At 43.0% G+C, this 16,849-nt stretch overlaps 1 protein-coding gene across 4 annotated transcripts in view; it reads left to right on the top strand.

The window, feature by feature from the left end:
- rbms1a (RNA binding motif, single stranded interacting protein 1a) overlaps positions 1 to 16,849 on the top strand; it is a 37,989-nt gene extending 21,140 nt beyond the window's left edge. The window contains exons 5-15 of one of the 4 annotated variants that reach the window (XR_007192492.1): positions 1,365 to 1,522; positions 1,755 to 1,831; positions 2,248 to 2,363; positions 3,738 to 3,787; positions 3,901 to 3,988; positions 5,247 to 5,297; positions 6,229 to 6,339; positions 7,091 to 7,171; positions 7,932 to 8,004; positions 11,948 to 12,316; positions 15,786 to 16,849. Coding sequence is in view for 2 of the 4 variants with exons in the window: in XM_048234836.1 (XP_048090793.1) it covers positions 1,365 to 1,522; positions 1,755 to 1,831; positions 2,248 to 2,363; positions 3,738 to 3,787; positions 3,901 to 3,988; positions 5,247 to 5,297; positions 6,229 to 6,339; positions 7,091 to 7,171; positions 7,932 to 7,997 (798 nt within the window). In the remaining 2 variants the exon portion in view is untranslated. Of the gene's footprint in view, positions 1 to 1,364; positions 1,523 to 1,754; positions 1,832 to 2,247; positions 2,364 to 3,737; positions 3,788 to 3,900; positions 3,989 to 5,246; positions 5,298 to 6,228; positions 6,340 to 7,090; positions 7,172 to 7,931; positions 8,005 to 11,947; positions 15,532 to 15,785 lie in introns of those variants that run through there. The other 3 variants (XR_007192493.1, XM_048234837.1, XM_048234836.1) reach the window with 3 other exon arrangements.

Below are 16,849 nucleotides of genomic sequence, written 5' to 3'. Positions count from 1 at the left end.
CTCACTCCTCTTCCATTCAGCCGTCAGTCAGCACATTTCACATTACTTTAGCGCACTCAACGCTTCCTCTTCCATCAATCGTGTGCGTCTGTGTGTGTGTGCGCACGTGCGTGTGTGTGTATGTGTGTGTGTGTTTGTGTGTGCGCACGTGTGTGTGCATGTGTGCGCGCGCGTGTGTGTTTGCGCGTGTGCGTGTGTGTTTGTGTGTGTGTGTTTTGTGTACATATATGCGTACTCTGTTGTGGTTATGAACAGTTGTCCTCTGAGGAATAGACTTGTTTGGCTCATTCTGCTGATCTTGTTAGAAAAGCCCAGGAGTGGTGCATACATCACTGGGAACCAATCAAGGGTGCTATGCAAATCACAGATTCATCTCCATGGCTACGACCCTTCATGAGCAAATAGAATGTATGAAGGTCATGTGATGAGTCAGATTAGCTCTGAAGAGCTAACAGCACACAAAGCTGTGTTGTGAGACAAAGCACAGAAAGAAAACTGTCTGTATTGTTCATTGAAATTTAATTATCATGTGGGAATTGCATGAAGACATTGGGGTTAAGCAGGAAATAGTCTCATAATTTATTTGAGGTAATCTTGGAAGATCCCCATTAGCTGGGGCATAAGTCCCAGCTATTCTCCCTGGGGTCCGACAGTATAAGATATTAATTAGGTTAAAATTCATTACATTCAAAAAAGAAAAGCAAACATTAAATAGAACACACACACCAGAACACACCAAACATTCTCTCACACACACACACACACACACACACACACACACACACACACACACACACACACACACACACACACACACACACACATATACATGCATTCATGTGTCTGTGTGTGTGTGTGTGTGTGTGTGTAAAACCTACAAAATAATGTTCTTATGATTCACCCACTAATTACTATTCAGATCACAGTAGTTCCGAGTTGTATAATTGACCAAGATGCTTCTTAACATGTTTTTTGGAAGTTGATTTATAATTTATTGGTGTTAATGGTGGTGCGTACAATGCACAGATTGGAGCCACAGATGCTCAAAGACTGGCCAAACGTTAACAGACGTCTGACCATTGACTAGGTCTGTGCTGCGCTTTTACCCCCATTTACACACATTCACACACACACACACACACACACACACACACACACACACACACACACACACACACACACACACAATCAGGTGTTCTCCACTTATTAGATCTTCCAGCAGGATGTGCAAATTAGCTTAACCTGCCAGTTGACCTAAGATACTCACAAAAGGGGGGTTTCACTGTCTTCCACTGGACTTGATGTCTTTCTCATTGATTGTGCTGGTTTTGGTCTCCCATCCACATCCCTGTCTCTGTCCGCAGCAGCAGGAGCAGGACCCCACCAACCTGTACCTGTCCAACCTGCCTGTTTCTGTGGATGAGCAGGAGTTGGAAAGCCTGCTCAAGCCCTTTGGCCATGTGGTGTCCACACGCATTCTCAGAGACACGCATGGCATCAGCCGTGGAGTGGGCTTTGCCAGGTCTGTGTGTGTATGTGAGAGTCTGTGTGTGTATGGGTGTCGGTGTGAAATTGCAATTGTGATTTTGGTGCTGGGTGAGGTGATATTAATGTGTCTGTGCATATAAACACTCCTGTGCTGTGATGTATTTGTGTCGTTATTTGTGCATAGAATCACTGTGTGTGTCTTTATTTGTGGATGCTCAATAAATACTATTACCATCACTCATTCCCATATTCTGTCTTCCTCTCAGGATGGAGTCAACAGAGAAGTGCGATGCTGTCATCTCCCAGCTCAACGGCAAGTTCATCAAGACAGCAAGTCTCATGGGTAAGACCCAGTCTCTCCCATGGTTCAGTTGGCATGGCGACCCCGGATGTGTGTATGTGTCTGTGGCCATTTACATGTGCATGCATCTCCTCAGAATAGATTGCTCACACTTCCTTACACTCAAATGGCTATATGGTCAGCACCAATAACAACAAAGCATGTTCCTTTAGCCTGTTAAAAGAACGATAGGATAGAGGTTAGGTTAGCCTAACGAGTAGCTGGTGGAGCTCCAGTGCCTACCGCCTCCCAGGTCTCCTGTTGACATCTGTGCCTCACAAATCTGATGCATGACTACTGTTTTCCTCAGAATTCATTGTATGGAATCAGGCTGTATAAAGCTGTAAGAATCAATTGATCTCTCTCTCTCTTTTTCTCTCTCTCTGTATCTATCTCTTTTTCTCTCTCTCTCTGTGCAGGTTCCTCTGAGCCGCTGCTCTGTAAGTTTGCAGATGGAGGCCAGAAGAAGCGACAGATTCAGGGAAAATACACCCCCAACGGGAAAGTGTGGTCTCGGGAGGCTGAGGGGAGACTGGTGAGTCCTGTCTTCTACTTCAACTCGTGTGTGTGTGTGTGTGTGTGTGTGTGTGTGTGTGTGTGTGTGTGTGTGTGTGTGTGTGTGGAGAGAGAGTATGCTTGAAATAGATTCTGATTGATGCTGGGGAAGTATTGAGATTTTAGCGGATTTAAGAAGTGTCCTGTTATGTGTGCGTGTTTCTCTTGGTAGAAATTAATATGGTAATCATCTTCCTTCCTTGTAGTTCATTGATGATGACAGCAATAAAAACATGTAAATTCAGCAGGAAATATGACTAATCATCATTCAACAGCGCTCATCACCAACCGTCCCTGCCCCCTCTACAACGCAAATTGTGTGCCCACAGCTAAACCACAAGTGCAGTTGAATGGAGTTAACCGATTGCGACGTTAAAAAGCATCAAAGTTTAGCGATCATACATGATGGCAACAAGCAGCAACATACAGAGTATGCCTAGTACTGTAGTTCTACTCCTTATAATACTCAAACTATTTAGGCTACTGCACGTAGTCTAGGGTTATGACTTAATTCCGTAGTCTATCACATTGGGAAGTAGATGTCGTGAAAGTGAAAATATAATATTAGAAAGGCAAACAAAAGTTAAAGTTGCTTTTGACATGGTAGCCTACAATGAAGAAAAACTGATGTTCTGAATACTGATTCAGCTGTCTCTCGAAAGTTTCTCTAATTGGCGCATTTAACCGGAATATGGATTACAGGCGGACATTTTTCACCTCAAAACAGACATCCGCTGTTTTCATACATATGGCGGAGTACCTAATCAATCGCTAATAGCACTTCTCCTCCCCTGCGCTTGCATGATACTCCCACTTTTCCCTTGCCCTCCCATAAATGCATATGTATCAATGTATATTAAAATATGTTCCATGGCAGCGTGTTCAAATGTATCATGTATTTAGTATTTTTAGTTGGATATTTGATATGAGAAGAAGAAAATGGTTGTTCCAAAACACATTGCATTTAGTAGTGTGTATGTCTCACACTGGGAAACATTATAGTTTGATACTGCAGTTGAAGAAGTTAGACTTGAAGAACAATCTGTCTGTTCACCTGTTCCATTTTTAACAGCCATTCCATTATTGAACAGTTGATTACATTTCTATGTTAAAATGTAAAGAAAAGATAGAAAATAAATATTTGTGTGTGTGGTAAAGTGGTTAAAATGAAATCGGAATCAGGCTAAAAAAAGGTCTATAAAACTCTATAAAAAAATCGGAAATCTGAATCAACCCAGAAAATTGCAATCGGTGCATCTCTATATACATATACATACACTGTGTATGCATGGGCGAATGGGATTGTATGCGTCTTTGCTGTATTATGATTATGTACATTCTCTCACCTTCTTAGAGTGGAATGACCTTGACGTATGACCCCACCACTGCCACCATGCAGAATGGGTAAGTGGTGCCATTTCAGCGTCTTTCCCCATTGGCTTTCCTAACAACCAATGCTGAGCACTGCGTTGCTGAAACAAAGCATGATTTTGATCTCTCTCTCTCTCTCTCCATAGGTACTACCCTCCTCCCTACAATATGGGCAGCAGACTGGTGCCTCAGACCGCTGTGACTCCCTATATCTCTCCTGTTTCCACGTACCAGGTGCGCCAGCAGCCTTCCTCCTTTTCCTCTCTCTCTTAATCTTCCTCTTCCTCTCTTCTTGCATTTACTCTCTCATTCCTCTCCTCTGCTAATCTCCTGTGACTGTCAGATCATTCTTCATTCAGTTTAATATGTTTCTCCATCTCTCCTGACTCCTGTTTAAAGCCCATATAAAACATTACTCGTACATTTCTTTCTATTAGTGTTTCCAAAAGGGACCAAAAATGTGACTTTGTAGAGCTGCATCACGTTGTTCATGAGGGCAACACTGTTCATTAGTACAGAGGAACTTTTTGCTGACCAAGCCCCTGTTTCTATGGGAACCAAAAAATGAAGGGAGAGAATGAATACAGATGAGATGCCAAAGAACACCCCCACACACACACACACACACACACACACCACCGACCCACACAGTCCTATGCTCTGTCTTTGTTGCTCAGAGTCTTGAGTTGTCTCCCTCTCTTTCTCTCTCTTATACACACACACACACACACACACACACACACACACACACACACACACACTAAAAAGCTGCCTTTATCATTATTGTAACAGAATGAAACTTCAACAAAGTGTTTTTCTCAGGTGATATCTCAGCTTGTTCAATTGTTTTGCCATTGCTATTCGTATAAATCACTGGCTTAAAATATTTTGCCATCTTTGCTCTAAATCACTACACAATTTGTAGCGAACCTGCATGTTTGCAAACCACAAATTGGTTCATTCTTATCCCACAAAGCTGTCACACATTTCAGTTCCATTTACCAGAGCCTGTCCTTAGGCTAAGCATCTGATATTTGGGAAGACCAGTTTTTTTTAAATCATCACTTCATGCCTGTGAACAGTGCAAGGGGTACCATTAGGAGTATTAAGTATCTCTGGAGATCATCTGGTCCACATGATCATTTCTGTGAACAATATCTGTCTTTGTCTTCCTGTCCCCTTCATTTTAATGTAACGCCATTTAATCCCAGTATTTCAGATGTGCTCAAAAGCATGGCTTAATATAGACTTGAAATTCCCAAGGGCCCTCTGTAAGCAAGCTTCTATTGTGAAGCCATACAGAGCAGTACAGAGATGATCTATTCAGAGGCTCGACAGCCAGTCTCTGCTTCTGGCCAATTAGAGGCTCAAAATCAGGGTCTCAGCCTCATTACTACAGGTTTGGATGAGCAGGGACTGGCTGGAAACTCTGACTTGATTGGCATGATGGAGCTTTAACTTTGTGTCTGTGTCTATATGTTTGTGATTATAGGTGCAGAATCCTCCTTGGATGACACATCAGCCTTACATCATGCAGCACCCGGTAGGAAAATAATCCTCCCCTCTCCTCCTCTGTCTCACTTTCCTCCTTCTCTCTGTCTTGCTCTCTCTGTGCTGACACAGTGACCACAGACTCACAGCTCTGCTTTTATCTCCTCCTGTTCTGTCATTCTTAGGGTGTGAATGTGGATTGAAACCAGAGCGTTCGCCCCCATTCTGGATATTACTCATCCATGCTTGTGTGTGTGTGTTTGTGCATGTGTCTGTGTGTGCACACACTTGTGTGCTTGAGTGCACACTTTACTCTGTATCTGAGTTGGGGGTGGAGAGCAGGGAATGAGGAAACGCCCGCAGCTGTGTGTGTGTGTGTGTGTGTGTGTGTGTGTGTGTGTGTGTGTGTGTGTGTGTGTGTGTGTGTGTGTGTGTGCGCGTGTGTGTGCGTGTGCGTGTATGTGCCTGTGTGCGCGTGCATGGGGGCTGGTGCCATCTGCATTTCTTACACAGATGGTGGTTAGTGGAGGAAGCCTTGTGTCTCTGCCCTGCGCTGATAGGGAAATGCAGCCATTTAAAGCTGTGCCCATTTTCATACAGTCTCCCCACTTTAGCCTCTGTCAACACTATCTGTCCCTCCGCCCCTCTTGCTCCTCTGTAGACTACTGTACTGTTTGTGCCTGGGTTTTGCATTTATGCTATGATCAGTTCCTAGACCTGTGATGCCTACTGCCAGTATCAGGCCATTTGCATAAGCAAGAATAAATAACTGGGTGAATAGTTTTATATCATCTCTTGATAATAACGAGACGTCTTTCTCTTCTCATCTCTTTTATTTCCTGACATCTTTTGTTCTTTCATCTCACTTCATTTCAAAATAATTTTCTCTCTCATGACTTTCTCTTGTCACATGCATCCTCATCTCTCTCACTCTCTCTTTCTCCTTCTATCTCTTTTTCCATCCATGTGTGCCTGTCCTGCAGGGAGGGGTTTTGTCGCCCTCTATGGAGCACCCCATGGCACTGCAGCACTCCTCCATCATGGCTCCTCTCACACAGCAGATGGGGCATCTGTCTCTGGGCAACACGGCAGCGGTGAGCCTCCTCCACACCTGCTCCTCTCCTTTCCCACTCCTCCTCCTCCTCATGAATCTTCGCTGAGTCCCCTCTCTGGTTGTCTCCATGTTAGCTAAAGAGCCAGAACTAGCTGAAAGCTCAGACAAAAATAGTGTTGTTTGGTTTGTGCTCATAGTATAACTCAAAAAAGTAAAATTATTCATGCGTCAGATATTCAAGGGAATAGTGGCTTGATATGTAATCAGGTTCTGTTCTAAGGTCCCTCCCAAGAAGACCCCAATGCACCAGTGGAAGAAAATCTGTCACAGAAATGTTATATCTATATTCAGATGCTTATGCAAATCAGATATTAGTAAATAATTTAAGAAAATCTTCTGAAACTAGAAAAGCAGACCTCTGCCTAAGCAAGTTAAAGAAAGATAATTGCTTAGATAATTGAAAGATAACAGTGTTCTTTTAATAATCCTGCAGCAAAAGAAACAAAACGTATTTGGCAGTAGAGAAAATGTATTGATAATGAGAAATCTAAAGCAAAGCTCAAATGTTATGTAAAATTAGATTTGAATGTAGAATTTTTATTATTATTTTCTGTTTTAGTTTGCTTCCCTTATCTTCCATTCCAGCTTTTTGTTGGTGGAAAAAAAATCTTTAGTGTTTATCCGTTCAGACAACTGTGTGAAAGCTGCATCTGTTCTCTTCTCTGTTCACCTCAGCGTTAACCCGAGGTGTTGTTTCTCTTTCTCTCTCTCTCTCTCTCTCACACTCACAGTTCATACCTGCCAACGCCGGGATGCAGGGTGGCTACATCCCCCAGTACACACACATTCATGCTTCCGCCGTACCCGTCGAGGTGAGCACACTAGCAGGTGGAATTACACAGGTGCTGGGTAAAAAGGAAGAACTAACAACTGAAATGAAATGGGGGCAATGGTAGCGTAGTGGATAGGGAGCTGGGCTAGCATGCAGTAGCTTGAAAAATTGTGGGCTCAATTCCCGGCTTCCACCGCTGTGCCCTTGAGCAAGGAACTTAACCCCGGAGTTGCTCCTTGTAATATTGTTGACGAATGAATAAATGAATAAATGTAGTCACACTAAAATGAATAAATGTAATCACAATTAAAAGAGTTTTAACTGCAAGGTCCTTCTTGCTTAGTTTGGTACCCTCATTAACAATAAAGGCCGTAATTAACAGAGGGAGGGTTGTTACATTAAATAAGAACTTATTTAAGAACTTTGTGTTTACTTGTCTTGGCCTTCAAACTATAATATAAACAACTTGCCGAGTTGGTTTTGGTAAAACATTCCTCAGACCTCTATATTCATGTGTCATTTGTTCTTGAGGGATAGAATGATTAAAAGACCATTCAAAAAGATCTAGCCTAATCTAACTTCAGATCTAACCTTAACTCAGTGTTATGTCAATTTCACAAGTACAAATTCTTTCCAGGTGACACTTTTGAGGGCAGTCCAAAGCTCAAAAGGTCAAAAAGATGTATATGTGTTGTTATATTCAGTGTGAGATTCGTTAGTGTTAATAGAGTGTATGAACAGCGTCATTCATTACTGTTCAGGAAAGATGATTTCAAAATGTATCTTTTGTTCATTCTCAGGACAATTCAACTCCCATTGAATCATCCAGTGATCATTCAACGTACAGTTATCAACCCAGCAAGTAGTAATAAGGTATTTACTGTCTAGTAATATACAGCTCTGTTCCATTAATATGAATGGGCCTTCCCAACGTTCAAAGGTCCGATAAATCTGTATAATGACCGCTGTCCATTCTGATTAACATCTTTCATTCAAGTAGTACATTCACTTATCAGAACGGAACTTCATTGGGTTGTTAAGTCGTGATGGTAAAAGAAAGATCTTTTTTCCTGCTGTTCAGAGTAGCCTAACAACAAAAATGGACATTCTACTACTCACCTCTGCCGCAACATCATAAAATCCCAATGAAGTTGGAGGGCTGGACTTTTATCCGTTATGATATCTGCACAGCACAGCAACTGACTGCACAGCAACATTCATTTATCATTATACATTCATACATCTGTTGTTCATACATTATTCATACATTCATCCACATTTTTTACCCTCACTAAATAGGAGATGATGGTGAACAGGTTCACAGATTGGGAAAACAGGCTGGCTGTGCTAGTAAACCATTTGAACAAAGGAATGATTAGACCCGGAAATGACTTGTGATGTTAGACTTAAAGGAGAATTCTGGAGCCGGTTGCACAAAACACCTTAAGTTAAAGGTGCTCTAAGAGATGTTACGCGGTTTCTAAGATAAAACATTTTTTGTCACATAAAGCAAACATCACCTCACCATCTGCTAGCTGCCGGTGCCCTGAATACACTGTAAAAAAACACGGTCTCTGTAGACAGCCCAGGCTCCAAAAACGGCAACAAAAACAACTTGGTCCAACCTGGACCATAAAAACATAACATACCCTTCACCAATCACCGACAAGATGTGCGCTTAGAGTTCCTTTTTCAAAATATTCACTCGGTATCTCACATATGGGAATGTACTCCGCACGTGCCCAATCACAGAAGCTCCAATGACACCACACTATGTCAGACCAATGACTTTAGCCATGCTGGGGCTCAACCCCACTATATATGCACGTGCACGTCCATCTCGCCTCATTCTGGTTTTCTTCTCGTGTGCAATCACAGGAAAGCTCCCCTCATCAGCTCTTGGGTAGACTCTAGCTGGCAACCACTTAACTGTTCGTTGGAGGAACCGTTAAGGATAGCCTCCGCTGAATGTGGACTAGCTACATTTAAATAAAATAAAAAGGAAACTGAGGTAGCTTCCCAGCTATATGAGGACCCAGTGTTAGCTACCAAGCTAGCTTTTACAGTTATCGTTCACACAATATCCCCTTGTGGCTACACATGGTTGGGAGTTCAGCATGCGCAGGCTAGCTTAGCCTCAAGGTGGCTGCCTCAACCGGCTCCGACCCGAATCTCATGGAGGCGTCGGCCGCGGAAGCTTCCCACCAGCAGCAGGCCAGGGCGTCATGGGGTGAATTGGTGGAGGAGGACGACCCCCTCTCTCCCAATGTCACCTCTTCGGGAGCTGTTCCCCAGCCCATGTGCCCGTGAGGTGACAGAGGAAGGTGACTACGAGGGTGATGATCTATAGTATCTCCGAGCTACTCACCGCTTCAGCCCTTCTTGGAGGCTCAGATGAGGAGGATCCCTCTCAACTATGGGTCCGGCGGTAGGGACGCTGTTAAGATTCCGGAGGGCGATACCCTGGCTCAAAGTCCTCACGGACCAGAGAGTGTCCCCCTTCTCGCCAGATCTTTCCACGGAAATGATGTGGAATGAATGGAGGAAGTCGGCTTGTACAACCGGCCTGCGGTAGAAGCTTCGGTGGCATACCACCTCAACCCAAAGCAGCGGGGTGTTCTGACCACCTCGAAACCCAACCTCCCAGAGAAAATGGATCGGTTCACAGCCACCATCCATCAGAACTACCAGACGGCAACCCAGGGCGCGAGAGCGCTCAATGTCTCCACGCTCCTCGCCGCATACCAAGCGGAGTTGCTGGAAGAAATGGGTTCGCGGTTCATGATGCGATGCTACACCTGAGCTCTTCGAGGACATTGTGGTGGTTAACGACTTCATCCTGCGCTCGGTGCGCGGAGGTGTTCAGGGCTGCAGACGCATCATGGTGCTGTCAGTCACTGGGGAAAGGGGCTTATGGCTTAACCTCTTCAGCCTGTCCAAGAAAGACAAGGCAGAGCTCATGGACGCCACAGTGGACCCCAAAGGCCTCTTTGGCTTTGGAGGAGGAAGAGGAGGGCTGTTCACCTCTTCCCCTCAAACGAGGGAGGGAAAACCGCTCAACATTGTAAATGTTTGTACAAATGCTTGTGTAACAGAGGCACATGTTCAGTTGCCTCGCACAATGTCCTCCCACCAGCTCATGTTTTGTCAGGGAAAGGGAGAAGAGTTGTTAATGTTGAGTGGCAAAAGCACTGTACACCCTCCTTGTTCACAAAACAAAAATAAAGAATCCCACACACATGTTTCAAAATGAAACTCAGTCTGGAATAGCTCTTGTCCCAGAACTTGCCATAGGATGGTTCCTCACACGCGAGCTCCCATGCGGGAAAGCTAGCTGTCGGTGGAGGCCTGGCACGCATGCGCAGTAAACCCTTGGGTCTTGCAGACCGTTGCCAGGGGATACAGACTCCAGTTTCCTCGATCACTCGATCAAAGCGCTCAAGGCTTTTTCTCCCGATATTTTCTGACAGTGTTACAGAATATAACCATGTTAGGTTTCACCATAAACCAAGCGAAAAACAATCTAATCCCTTCACGCCAAACAACCCTTCCTGGGTCTCAGGCTGAATTCGGTGGCAATGACAGCAATGCTGTCAACAGACCGGATTGCCTCCTTCCGGCAATGTTTAACACATTTTACGCTGGGGGCACGGGTGGCACTCAGATAGTGTTTGTGCCTTCAAGGCGTGATGGCATCGGCTGTACACATACTACTGCTGGGGCTGCTCAGAATGAAAGTGTTTCAACGTTGAAATTGAACCCAAAACACAATTTGCACAGACGCGTGGTGATCACACAGGAATGTGTGGCGACATTGCAACACTGGTTAGACCCCCAGTTTATTGCAAAGGGGACCCCGATAGGAGCAGTGTCAATGAGAAAAGTGATATTGACAGATGCCAGCCTCAGAGACTGGGGGGCTACCCATGAAGGACAAACATTACAAGGATACAAGGAAGTTTATTGTCACATGCATATAGTTACTAGATGTAAGATTTGCAGTGAAATTATGTCTGGTGTCAGCCTATTTGTGCATTTATGGAGGGGGGGTAAAAAGTGCAGTAGAAGAGGGGTTTAGTAGATTAAGTGGAAAAGAAGAAAGGTGGGGGAGGATTGGGATTGGGGGGGGCACCAACAAGGAGCACCCAAGAGGGGCAAGGAAAACTCCCTTACTAAGCTTTGCTTTGGGGGCTTAGCTTTGTACATTGAATGGGATGTAGCCCAGGAACCTGCACGGGTTCCATATGAATTATTTGGAGTTGATGACAGTGTTTTTAGCACTGAAACGTTTTCTCCCAGCCCTCAAGGGACATCATGTGTTAGTCAGGTCAGACAACACATCAGTGGCAGACATCAATCATCAGGGCGGGACGCGCTTAGTCCAACTAAACAAATTGGCAGAGAGTTTGTGGACGTGGGGCAGCAGCCACATTCTGTCTGTGCATGCAACACATGAGCTGTAGACCTGCTGTCACGAGGGAACCCGATGTTTGGAGAAATGCAGTTGCATCCGGAGGTGGTCAAAATTATATGACAGAGATACAGTCGTAGGCAGGCCGTCATAGATCTGTACCCCTCAAAAAAAAAACGCCCAGTGTCCTATATTCTTGTCATTTAATAAAAAACGTTTCAGCCTGTGGCTTTTCTCAAGACTTGAGAAAGGCCACATGCCGAAACATTGTTTTTTTTATTAAATCATTGGCATATGAGCAACGAGAGTGTGCAGTCTCTTCTTGTTCATAACAAAATCATTTTTAAAATCTCAAAACTTTCTTTGTTGACCCTCAGATGACACATTTCTTTCTCTTTTTTATAGGGATCAGTGATCAAGGAGTGGGAACAGAAGTAACATTATTTCCATGGAAACAAACTAGCTTTCTCCAGGAGGATGTGACATCACATCCACACCACATTTTTTCCTGGAAAAGTCTCAACTGAAAATGGAAGTAACGTCAGCAAAACTCCTTTTGAACTTTGGTGACTGCAACTCTTGCAGACTTGGGTTGACGAAGACAACCGGGGGCAAGTTTATTTGTTTTTCAAAAAAGAAATGAAATGTCAAGTGATTCACATCTTTTATAAGGACATAATTGTGCTTACATGTGCACAACCATTCTTTTTTGTTTTGTTTTTAAGTGTGACACAAACACCCCTGTGACCAGTGTGCTAAAGTGAAGATGACAAGGTTTGATGCTTTTCCTTATCAAACTCCCCTCTTGAACTCTTTTTTTTTTAATTGGTTTTAAAATTAGTAAGAAATGTGTGCTGTTCCAATGAAATAAAAAAAAACATGAGCAAACAAAAATAGCTAAAAAAAAAAATCCAATCCCATTCCCAATCCCAATTGCTTTCCCTTGCTGTGGTTATGGGGCTGACATTCGCATGCAGTGATTTGAGTGAAACTTAAAAAAAAAAAAAAAGAACCCACGAACCTAGCTGGTTTTATACTAGGATGCACTGTGTGTGTGTATGTGTGTGTGTGTGTGTGTGTGTGTGTGCGCGCGCCGTGTGTTTGTGCACACACATGTTTGTGTTTGCGTGGCTATGAGAGTGTGTTTGAATATTCTGCAGTTTGAGCTTCCTTCAAATCTTTGCCTTCTAAGTCTGATGTGATGTTGTAGTTTTAGGTAAAAAAAGTTGTTGTCTTGGGTGGGTGGTCTGGGGACAGGGCTCAAAGGTTGTTGTGGGGGAGGGAGGGAAGGTTGGGGATTTGGAGCTCAGCATGGTGGGGAGAGGGTATATGATAAAAGAGATTTTATATTTCACACAGGTGATTTTTGTCTTTGGGTGGGAGGAAGGCTAGCAATTAGCAAGGCCTGTGGAAATGTTTATTTCTAACTCTGTGATGAAAATGCAATACAGGCGTTAATTCAATCCAGCACCTTAGCTGCTAAATGTCATTGTGCGTTAGCAGCTAAACTGCATTGTTTGAGTTTCCCTCCATCACTTTCACTATTTTCCAATGAACTGGAAAATTCTTTGGCAACCAGGGCATGTATGAAATGATCTCTTGCCCAGAACAGCATCATCTCCCAAAAGTCTCAATAGTTAAGCAATACTTTCCAATGGTTAAATTCATATTGTCTGCACCTGATTTAATTTTGTTGTTGGTAACTACATCCAAGGTATTCTGTGATGTTGTTTAGACTGTGCTTTCATTTGCTTGACATTGTGTTGCTCCACAAAGTGGAAAAGGGAAATTGGATGGACAGCTACCTGTGTGTTTGAAAAACTGGCAGTATGTAGTTTTTGTTGTTGAAGGTGGGGAAATGCATGACGTTTAAAAGCAAGGCATATGAAAAATGACTCCTTATATTGCCATACCTTTCATGCCTTCTTTTTTTGTTTCAGGGTTTTTTGCATTTGCATCTGAAACACAGACAGAGGATAGCTATATATATATATATAGAGAGAGTTTTCTCATCATCAGAAACTACACACTGCACCTGCAAACAAATAGGAGAACAAAAAGAGATGAACAGTTAAAATCTCCCTCAGAATACATCAGTGTTTTCTGTCCTCCCTTGAAGCACCACAGGATCAGTCACTTATACCTGATTCACATCCTGCCTCTGGCTGAATACACCTCATCAAATCCAAAAACAGAGCCAAAGGATTCCGGCCTGGTCTGAGGTCACTTGGGCATGGCATGCAATTCATTGTGACCTCTAATTTTGTAGTGTTTATTCCATTATCACAGAATATAAACTGACTTCCATATACATTTATGGCTTTTTTTTTTGATCGATTGATTTGAAAATGTCTCAGCTTTTGTCTTTGGCCAGAAGCTGGCTATGGAGACACTCATTTGTCAATGTATCTGAGGGAGAATCTCTAAACACCTCTCTTTTCTGAAGGGAAATCAACATCACACAGGAGAACAGAAAATTACCAAAGACCATCAAATGATAGACCTCGCTGGAGAGTTAGATCAGACAGTCACTGTGCAGAATCCAGTTATGTCTCCTTGACACCCAAAGGTAGAATTTTGACCAGGGTTAGATTCTTCCCTGTTGGCTGTCCTTGTCATAGTTTGTCATATGTTGGAAGTTTGAAGGACTGGACTAGCATGTAGTTTGGATATTGTGCCTTTTTTGTTCCCCTGCATTTAGGTTCAGTTCAATTTCTTCACAGGCCGGCCTACATTGATGCAGTAAAGGTTTAAGTTATGTGACACTATGTGAACCATGACGACTTAGTCCTTAAAAGTCCTTATTTATAAAACATGGTCTGTTTTTATTTGTTTTTGTAACACAGAAATGGGGCAGTTTTATTAGGATCAGGCAATAACACAGGAAACCGCTAGTTCATAGCTACGCCAAGACACAGACTTGTTTGAATGCTCCTAACGAACTGAAGCTGAGAAGGGCTTTCTTTCCTTATTATTGATTAAGGCTTTCCATTTGATCAACTCAATGAACTATAGATATAAAAAATATTGTGGTGAAGGAGTTAGTATGGAGTGGTTGTTTTTGATGTAACGGTCTGCATGGCCGATGAACTACCTCAGAGTTGCATGAGCTCTGTGTTTTTTGTTGGGGTGTGGGGTGGGGGGCATGCAGGTTCAGTCCCTCCCACTCCAGAAGTCCCTCTTACAGAGCACAGGTCCAGCTCTGGAGCTGGACACTACACTACAGGAAACCTCTTCTTCATCTTCATCTTCCTCCTCTTCTTTGTCCTCCTCCTTCTCTTCCACCTCTTCTCTGAGGAAGCGTCCAGTTTTTAGATTAGGTTATTTTTCTTTCTTTTTTTGTAACATGGCTGATGGTCTTTGGTTGGAAGACTGTGGCCACCTATGTATTGAAGGTGCTTGACCTGGTCTATTTGGTTGTTGCTTCTGCCAACCATTGTGATATGTGCTGAATTTTGGGCACCGAGAGAGACTTGAATGAATGGATAATATGGTATGTTCTATTCAGATAAATGTCCACCCTCCTGACAAAGATCCCTCTTGTTAATGGGAGGAGGGCATTTTCCCAGTAACCAAAGCAAACTGTCATCATGGTGATCAAATGGTGGATATTTTCTGTCAGTAAAGTCCTCCATAACCAGAACATCAACCCCTCAAGAAAAATCACATGAAGTGGGAAATTAAAGTAATAATAATTTATGCGGTGAAATTTTGCACAGACAGACAATTGCATAGAGATGTTTGTAAGATCAGTACAGAGTAAATCCTTTTTTTTATTTTGTTTTGTTTTTACAAGAACCACAAATGTGCCAGTCCTAATTATGTCCAATCCAAGGAAACGGCTTTGTTATTTTTGCATTGTTTCTTACTGCCGAACTGTTTTTTTATCTTAATTTAATTATCAACCAGTAGATTTAAAAAATACCTTGTCATCGTTTCCTCTGTCAAACCTTTTTTTGAAATAAAATTGAACCTCAGTCTGTTCCCAATCTCTTGCTTTACTGCAGTTGTGTATGGAAGTCATCAGCCACTCAGAGGGAAACAGAAGAGGCATCTTCTCTTGGTGGACATATACACACACACACATTCATTTATTTGTGTTAATATGACAGATGTGTGTGTGTGTCTGTGTGTGTGTTCAAGTGTGTTCAATTAGGCCAATGACAATGCAGGTGTGGGGAGGAGACTGAAGTGACTGTGTGTGTGTCCTGGCAACATGATTGAGTAATGGTCTTTCCAGCAGATTTGGGCTCTGGAGGAGGCCTCTAATCCAACACCGCTGAAGTCACTGCTGGGATGCTTCCCCTCCCCGGACCCCCAGCACCTGGGCGATACCATCCAGAGTCCAGAAGTGGGAACGATGGAGCCACCCAACCCCCTCACTATACACAAACACACACGTTGTAAAGGTTTTGGACCTACAGTATGCTATTTTTTTGACACATTATGCAATTATTATATTGGCATTTTCCCCATGTTGTGACTTTTAAGCATACTGGGTGGTGAGATAGACATTTAAATGTAACTCCCCCACTGTAGAGGTGTAGACACACAAAAAAAGAATAGTGAGACCGCATACTGAGCATATTGATTTTGATGCTCTTGTTAAAAATAATTGTAAAAAATAATTTAAAGATGAAGAATAATTAACAAGAACACATAAAAGACACAAGGTGGAATAATTAAAAGACGAACAAAACTTAGTGCAGAAAGGGTAATTCATCAGCGCTTCGGCGAACATCTGGTGCGTCTACGGGAAGGCACAGTCTCGTACTAGTAAAAGAGGATCGCCGGACAACGCAGATGTTTACTTATTTATACGTTTTAATGCATAGGTGCACAACAATAAATGACTAACGTTACGATGTTTACTACATCTTCGTCAGAGTCCAAAAACCTCTGTGTTGCTCCGCGGATACTCTTACTAGTACAGAACAGTTAGTATAACAGTTTGGTCTTCAGTTTGGATTTAAAACTAGCTACAGTTGGGCCCATTTCAATGTCATCCGAAAGTTGGTTCCAGATCTAAAAGCTGCTTCACCATGTTTTTACGGTTTTACGAACAGGTTTTTCTCCCGAGACCTGAGAGGTCTATAGGGTGTGTGTACTGCTGAAGCATGTCTGATAGGTATTTAGGTCCTGCTCCATTTGCAGGTTTATTAACAAGCAGTAGCGCTTTTAAGTCAATTCAGTAACTTACTGGAAGCCAGTGCAGCCAGTACTTAAGAATTGGAGTAATGTGGTCAGTTCTTTTAATTTTTGTGAAAACCCTAGCTGCTGCATTTTGTATCACCTGAAGCTGTTTGA

The sequence above is a fragment of the Alosa alosa genome, chromosome 23 (assembly GCF_017589495.1).
Source record: "Alosa alosa isolate M-15738 ecotype Scorff River chromosome 23, AALO_Geno_1.1, whole genome shotgun sequence".
NCBI lineage: Eukaryota > Metazoa > Chordata > Actinopteri > Clupeiformes > Clupeidae > Alosa > Alosa alosa.
This window is presented reverse-complemented; position numbering and strand designations above follow the sequence as displayed.